Below are 8,768 nucleotides of genomic sequence, written 5' to 3' on the forward strand. Positions count from 1 at the left end.
TAGTGTGCTTGATTTAGCTTACAAAGCAAAGTGCAACCCATGAGACTGTCAGTTCCCTTAAAATGCAGACTATGCATACAAGGCATGTTAAATGCAGCCCACTATTTCCCAGACAGGCTCACAACCCAGTTACGTTGCAGTGTTACCTCCAAAATGCACTCGTACTGTTTTACAACAAGGTGTGAGTAGAAATAAAGCAAACACTCTTGTTCTAATTTCTGTTCTGTTCAACTTTGGCTCGCATAGAGATTTTAAATCAAGTCCCCTCCATCCTCTGAAGATTAGGCTGACAAAGCGACATTATTTATTTCTGCACTATATTCCTGCTCCTTTATACGTCTTTCCCCCAGAATTATTTTTCACTATTACAGCTCTTTGTAACTCTAATAGTCGAGGAGACTGAGAGGGAAGATGATGAATTATTCAACGTAAGACTGAAGCTTCCAAAGCCACAGTTTGCTGTGTTAGCTGCTTTTCACTTGTCTGCCCACCCCCCCTCCAACCCCTCAGCCCCCCCCATACCCCTTTCTCTTTCCTCTCCCTCTGTTTGATAATTCATCGCTCTTACATGTCCTCTCACACTAAGCCTGCAGTACCCACACTCATCCCCTTCTTTCACTCTTCCCCTCTTAATTATGAAGAATCTTGAATGAAGAATTGCTCTCTCTCTCTCAGTGGCGCCCTCCCTACCCCAATACACCATTAGACAGTAGGTGAGAAGACTTTGTGAACTTTCTCTGTGAAGTAGCTCAAGGGGAGACAACCGTAACAGAAAGTCTTTTATTAACACTTGCTTCTTTGAAACAACATTTTTCTTCTGTAATTCCCCCAAACTACCAGAGTAGCCAGCCCACAATTCAGTTTTTTTCTGTTTAACCTATGTGTGCGTCAGAATAGATATTCATAGATGTGGACCAGTGTGGTGTGGTAATGTGTGACTTTGTATTCCTGTTAAAACAGCTATAAGTGGAGCTGCAAGTAGCATTAGGAGAAAGCGAAAGAAACATGTTCCTGTTCCTCAGAAAAGCTTAAAACCGTTTCTGTGAAATTCAGGTTCTGGACTTTTACAAACCACTAAACCGCCTTTCTAACCAAACGCTCTTCGAAGCATCAAGTTTTCACCGCAGTGTTTGAGATTCTGAGGAATTGGAGGCAGTATCTGATCTGTATGTTTATAGTGGTGCTCTGGGAGAATGAAACACTGCAATACAATTGAACCCAGGACAGTTAATATACTTTCTCTCTGAGCTGTAGAGAAAGAAAGAAAAACAGAAAGAAAGAAAAACAGAAAGAAAGAAAGAAAGAGAAAGGAAGAAATAATAAAATCCCAAGATAAGTTACCCTAATTCTGAGAAATGTGATAACTTCAAATTCCAATGAGGCACTTTTATCATACACACTATTTACAAATCATTACAACCTCTGAACTTTTGCCATTTTTGTCTTGTAAAATATATAAAATACGGCATTACATTTTCAAGTGATCATTTTCAGGAGAGGTTAAGTAGAAATTTAGTAAAAAACCTTGTTAGCCTGATAGCATGCTATGGTAGCATTAAGCTTGAAGAGCCAACGTTAACATTAGGCTGACTTTCTGCCAATACAATGTGTTTTAATCTGGTTATAGATGCCAACACAACAGCAGTGCTTGTGTTAATTGGTCAGTGGACTTATTCACACCAACAGTCCATCAGGTTGTTATTTTTTTTTGGGCTGGACCGCAGCAAAGAGCGGGCCAGCCAAACACGAAAGTCTGTCACTGACCGCTTTTACACCTGACATTAAAATTTGTCTCGTATCCCGATTGTATCTAGACATGATTTAACCTGATTACATTTACACCTGGTATTAATATGTATCTCCAGTGTCCACATTGAGATCCGATTTAGATCCGATCACTCTCCGGGGCTGCGCAATGCACAGGCGATGCGGAGAGGAGGTGTGTAAAATGCGCGGACACATCAGCCTCAAAACGCTGCTGTTTAGGGGGAGAGGAGAAGAGATGTTGAGCGTAGACAGAGTAGTGGCGGTGGATCTCTCTGGTCACGGCGGTCCAGTGACCGGGGGAGTGCTGAGAGCGCGCTGCAGGTTGTAGCCCTGCCCCCCCAAACACACACACACACACACACACACACACACACACACACACACACACACACACACACACACACACACACACACACAACTGAAGCTTTGAATATTTGCTGTTGATTACTACCGAAGCTACGGAGCCCAAAAAATGATACTCGGGACAGCCATAGCATTACGTATTTCCGCCGACGTAGCTTTTGTATGTGGATTGAAAACGCAATTGCATTTTTACTCGTGTTCAATGTGGTCACAATGCGTCCCTGACCACCTCCGAAGGTGGTTTGGCCGATCGGAACACAATCAATGCGTTTTGGGTGCATTTACACGCGTACTTTCATGCGGTCCAGCACTATCAGATTGTAATCCGGTCACCCAAAACACATTTTAATGCCAGGTGTAATTAGGGTCACAGTTACATCACTGGCCGCTGCTCTTTCAAAATGAATAGGTGCGGCAGTGTTTCCGCTGGTAACGTCTTTGCCTCTTCGATCGATTATCTGATCCACCTCAATACATATGCGGTTGTTACTCTTTCTGCAAAGCTGGACCCAGAAAGCCTCATTCGATAATTTGGGGGGAGCTCTAAAATATCACAGTTTTTGGTGCCACTGTTTTTTTCTGTATAAATTTATATTTTTCCTGTATATGTGTTTCAAACATGTGGTGTTTGAATCCTAGAGAGAGTGAGAGCGTGACGGAGGATGCGCTCAGAGCAGACGGCTGTTGGCCAATCAGAGCAGAGGAGGAATTAGCAGTAAACGTGTCAAGTCTTGGTAGTCAATGTACAGTGTAGGTTTCAGTTTGTCCATGAACAAACGCTGCAGCTCACCGAAATGAGCATCAACTTCGGCCCTGGAGGCAAAATAAAGTCCCCCCTAAACTTCCCGACCACGGTGTGGAAGTTGAAGCAGGAAAGTTATCTTGCTCTGTTTTCCCGTATGATCAACATTTGAGGCTGTGAGAATGCTCATAACTGTCATGGGGTGTAACCCAGGTCTGGTCTGTTCAACAAAGTAACACTAATTACACAATAACACTTTGGATGAGTAATCCAGTACACTTTGAGAACAAATATTAATGGGACAACTACAGAATATTACAGATGAACATTTAATATCCTGGAATTCACATTATAGACACTACTGACTACACCAGTTTGGCCAAAATGTAGCGCTTTGACCCCCACACATGGTCCAGCCATATACTAGTTCTCGATCTAGTCTTTTTTTCATTCATATTTTTAGAAGTTCCACAATGATTTTATTGGGATCACTAAAACCAGTCTGTTATTTCTCTCTCTTTAGTAGTGGCATATTTAATAATGCACATCAGTTACCTACATTTATAGAAAAGAACTGACTTTGCCACCTTTCACCAGCATCAGTTTGCCTCTCTTTGACTTTCAGGCTATTGTAGTGTGGGTCATACCAAAGCTATGAGACTTTGTAACAGAGGCCAGTACTGCTCAGGGCGATGGAGAGTATAATGTGTTCTGGAGAGAAAAGAAAAACAGCTCGCTCTATTTTTAGGAGCATAAAGATTTGGTTTCTACTCCAGATGAAAACTATATGCCCGTATAATGTTGCCGCTGCCTGGGGACACGTGCAAGATCACTCACTCACACACACACACACACACACACACACAAACACCCTTAGCTGGCTGGGCTGAGGTCTGGGTAGCCATATCAGGTTGGTAAGATAAACAGGGTGGTATTGATCTAGAAAACGGAGACAGGCAGAGGGAAGGAGAGAAAAAGGAAATACAAGCCCATTCTCTCCGATGATGCATGAAATAGCAGGAGATGTTATCTAGTCTGATGACCCTACTCGCCCACACATTGTTGAACTCAGTGATGTGTGTGCTGAGTATGAGATTATCTAAGAGATTAAACGATCTTTGTCAATTCCTTCATCGTTACTCGTTCGTTCAGTCGTTCATGTCTGGTTGTGTGTGTGTTTGTTTGTGTGGCACTGTGGGGTCAACGCGGGACCTCCATAGCCAATTACCAAACGCAGCTGGATTGCTGGAACATGCTGCACATGATGTCTTGGGTTTGAAAATGACTACGTTTACATGTGCACTAAAAATTGGGGTGAATATTGAGATGAAAATAGAAGTTATTTAGTGTTTAAATGGTTTGCAGTAAACCAGAACTTCCGGGTTCTTTTACAGAAATAAGAAATCCCATTCAAATATCCTATTCATATGTCTTGGTAAGGATGGTCGTTTTTTTGAAAAACGAGCCACTATTGTACTATCGTTGTTTCCTTAATATTTCTGTGTTTTAGCAGCCTTTAACAAACACCATTTCCCATAAGCCCTAGACCTTTGTGGGTTAAATGTAACAGCTCGACCAGAGAATCAAGTTGGTGCGAATCGTAGAGTGGCGGTTTGCTCGATCATATCTGTAATAATAACAGCAAGACAGAGAAGACTCAACGCTGTAGAAGCTTTTAGAGAGCAGAGATTACATGATACACGATGCATCTGTCAATCACACAACAAGAGAAAAGACAACGAAAAAGACTGTTTTAGTGTTTTTGATGTTTGTTGTTTGATGACTTTGGTCCACCAATCAAATTACACCTGCAACTGTAAATGATATGATTATTATCTGGAATCTGATTATGCTGCTTATGGTGGTTATAATGACACTAAAACATTTACATGCGGAGGAGCGTAGATTTTTAATCTGAGTATTGAGCGAATGTTTTGTCCTCTATCCTAAATCTGTCTCTGGATTTCTTGCTTTTAACTTTTGTTCTCTTTTGCATTTATTCTAATTGTTTCTTGCTCTTAGTGTTTTCAAATTGGAATCAAAGGAGTTTAAGGTTCAAGGGCTTCCTCCCGGTCGTCAATGAGTTAACAATTTGGCCGTATGCATGGAAAAAAATAATAAAACAAATCTGTGATATATACATATGCTTTGGTTTTCATCAGATCTTAAGAGATTCTGCAGGATAGGGTTAATCTGTGGAGGGAGACTAATACTGGAGACATAATTAAGTAGTCTTTAATATCCAGTGACAATTCTTTGACTAAGAACTTCTGTAGTCAATGAGACATTGTTACAAGAATAGCCCTGATTGTATGAAAAGACCATTAACTGATCGTGAAAGAGAGACATTCCTGGAACATAAATGAAATAAGAGATAAGGAGAAATTGTACCATCGAGATCCTGTTATTTAGACCCTGCGTTTGAGGCTCATATCATATGGTATAGTTTTAATGAATAAACCCAACATCGGGTTCATTCTCAATGAAACGAACTGGAAAGGTTGTGAAAGCCGACCACTTTTGAGGTAAAGTAAATTGGTTTGTTTTTCTGTCTCTCTATCCAATGTCTCACACACGGCTGGTTATATTTTGATAAATGACTCAACTCCGCGCTGCTTTCTAGCAATTTCAAAATTACTCTCGCTGGCACAAGGAGACATAAAATTACAGGTCGAGACATGTTGACATATCTTTCACTCGCTGGCCCAAATCTAGAGAGTCTCGTATGTCGAGGGGAAGACATGTTTACTGTTTGATTGTTCCCGCACTCAACCAAATTTATGTTGCCAAGCACTACCATCCAAAACTGACTTCTTACTAGCTGGGATTATGTTTGTCACCGGGCAACATTAGCTCAGTTAACAATTATGTCGGAGATTCAGAGGGAACTGTCGCCACTTTAGTGTTTCAAGAAGAAGATTCATTCAAATTACTGTCATCTTTTTTCATCTCTTTGGATTAGCACAACACTCATTTGTGTTTTACATCCCAATCACCTCGCAGATTTAACTATTGAATAGATTATAATAAAAGAGCAAAAAGAAAAGGAGGTATCAATCAACGCTTTAGACCCATGTGCTTGTGAATCATGTTGGCTATGTAGTTATAATTGCAAGCCAAGGCAAGTTTGCCTGTATAGCACCTTTCAAACACAGAGGACAGTTAAAGTGCTTTATAAGATACTATCTACACTATACTATAAGATAAATAAAACCCAGTAAAGTAGAATAAAATGAAAGAAATAATGTAAACAGACAAAACATGATATATACTGATAGATGATAGCCTAATAGAGTTTGAGGTTATAAAAGTGCAGTAGACAAAGTAAATCAGTCAAAGGCACACAAAAATAGATGTTTATAATTTAGATCTGAAAGTACATTTATCATCCAGAGGTTGCTAACAACTCCTGACAATATAAACTAAACAGTGAGTGTGCAACATTATTTCCTGAGTTTGTCTTCTTTCAAACTTTCTTAAGTTATCTAAACAGTCAGAGCTGATCTGGAGTCTGCCGTCCAGCTTCTGTCTATGAGAGCCACGAGTTAATCACTCGTGAATTCTGATCAAACGGTCAAACTAGGCAGCGCTGATCAAATATGAATCAATATTCTGTTACTGTAATGCCTATTTCTCTCCTCAGATGTTTCCAGAAACATCTTGTAGTGTACTGTTTAGCTGTAAAATGAGAAAGTTTGTGACCCGGGAGCCAGGTTGAGATCAGTTGAGGAAATACCAAGCACCGCCCACCAGCACAGCCAATAGGAACACTCTCTCTGAAATGACCTGTGATTGGTCAAAGTCTTCCATCACGAGCTAGATTTTTTTTAAAGCCTGAAAACAGAACCATGAGGAGGTGCAGAAGTCTAGTTTTCTCTCAGAAACACTTGAATTACAATATGCTGAAAGGTTATTATGGAATTTTTTGACCAATGATGCCAAAAATATTGTTGCTTACTGAAGTTTTAACACAACTAGCTCGCCCTAAAGTTGAGTAAACTCACAAAGACTTTGCGTTTCCTCAACTTTTGCATTTTTACAGTATGAGGAACTTACTGGGTTTATTTTCTTCAAACATATCAAATATATTTTTACCCAAGCAATTAAGTTAAAGGTTCATTATACAGATATTCAGAACATTAATAATGCAGCAAACACCTATTTGCTATGTAAAGATATGGAGGAGTAATGTCTACCTGAGCAGAGAATGAAGTCACTCTTCCTCTGTTTGTGTTGTAATCCGAGTTTCCGCTGCTTTCATATGGCAGTTACAGCTGATAACGCCATCCCGACCGACGGGGTCGTTGTGTTCCCCCTCAGGTTAACACTGTTAGTCTGTCAGCACTGTTTGCCTTTGTTTCCGCTGTTAGCACCGTTAGCTGCGAGCCGCTGTAGCCATGTTGAGAACCCTGCAGAGGCAATAGAAATGCTCCCAATCTCACATTTACCACCTTCAACTAATTGGAATCCCCTAAAAAGATTTAAGAATTATAGTACTTTGCTCAGTTCTGCTGGTTCTAGTCAGAAATCCTCTAATTCTTTTCATTTGTTTTAGATGATAAAAGACCGATTAAGTTATTGCCTTAATGTGGCTGCTGAAGCTCAGATGCAATAAAAGATAGAAGAGACAGCGCTATCCTCAGTAATCGATTCATTCAGATGGTGAAATTACACCTCGGGGCTCCTCTGGTAAACAGGCTCAGATGACACAAACGCACAACAAATACTGTCACTGTTGGAGGATGCTGAGAGGAAAAGTATGTCGCACTGTGATCTCACTGCCCACACATGCCCGTCCTGTTTCGGATAGCGACCTTCTTGTACTCTCTGTGTGCGTAAGAGTGTTTATGCAACTGTGTGAGAGGGAGAACAAGAGAGACTGCGTGCCAGACACAGAAACTCTGGTGTTTTCGGCTCAGGCAGCAGATCTCTCTACGATAATCAGCTGGATTGTCTTGCACGCACAACATCTGTCTCAAACACACACAGAACTGCCTCTTTCACACACACAAACACAGCCATTATAGAGTCATTACTGTCAGGCTGATGCTGTACAGCCCTCTCTAACTTGCTCTTTCTCTCTTATCCGTCTCCTTCCTTTCCCCCCTTTTCTTTCTTTGTCTTGTCTCTCTCCTCTTGTTGCCTCCATCCAGACGGTTTCGATCTTGGAGCAGCGGCTGACGCTGACAGAGGACAAGCTCAAGGAGTGTTTGGAGAACCAGATGGAGATCGGTCTACATCTCCAGAGACAAGGGGAGGTCTAAAGATGGCGGCATCTGAGAGCGGTTGGGTTGTGGTGTGAGGGAAATGGGGTCACACCAACAACATTAACAGAATCACGTATACAGTACTCTCTCGCTGTTGTTGGATCACACTTATAACGTGCGATCTTGCACACAGTCCTGAACCGTTTCCCTGACTGACTTCAAATGCACACTGAGCCTTACTGCTGATGTTCTGTGTCTGGTTATTTTACAAAGAGATATCAGAAGTGAAGGAATTGAATATTAGCAAAGTTGTTCTTCTACAAGAGTGCTGAGAGCGCAGTCCCATTTTCTGCTGACAAAGGACCCGCTGCTACTAGTCACTGTGTGTGTGTGTGTGTGTGTGAGTGTGTGTGTGCGTGGGTGTGTGTGCGCACGATGGCAGCCTGTACAAAAGTATAGACACATGCAAGAGACTTTCATACTTGCCTTTGCACTACATGTGTGGGCATTTTTTTTTTTAACTCTATTTATGCTTGTGCAGGCTCACGCAGAATGGCATCACTATAAAATGCTCTTTTTCATCAAAAAGCACATAAACTGTAAACGTTATACACAACCAACGTGTCCATAAGGCACAGTTATTGTTTTAGTCACACTCCGGTCAGCACAAGAATTTAATCATTTTTAAA

The 8,768-nt window shown here is 41.1% G+C and overlaps 1 protein-coding gene across 2 annotated transcripts in view; it reads left to right on the forward strand.

Moving 5' to 3' along the window:
• Nucleotides 1-8,318, forward strand: part of poc1a (POC1 centriolar protein A) — a 48,075-nt gene extending 39,757 nt beyond the window's left edge. For both annotated transcript variants that reach the window (XM_074643192.1, XM_074643201.1), the window contains exon 11: nucleotides 8,026-8,318. In XM_074643192.1, coding sequence (XP_074499293.1) covers nucleotides 8,026-8,136 — 111 coding nt within the window. In that variant the 3' untranslated portion in view covers nucleotides 8,137-8,318. The remainder of the gene's footprint in view (nucleotides 1-8,025) is intronic.
• The last annotated feature ends 450 nt before the right edge of the window (nucleotides 8,319-8,768 follow it).

This window comes from Sebastes fasciatus, chromosome 1 (genome assembly GCF_043250625.1).
Source record: "Sebastes fasciatus isolate fSebFas1 chromosome 1, fSebFas1.pri, whole genome shotgun sequence".
Classification (NCBI taxonomy): domain Eukaryota; kingdom Metazoa; phylum Chordata; class Actinopteri; order Perciformes; family Sebastidae; genus Sebastes; species Sebastes fasciatus.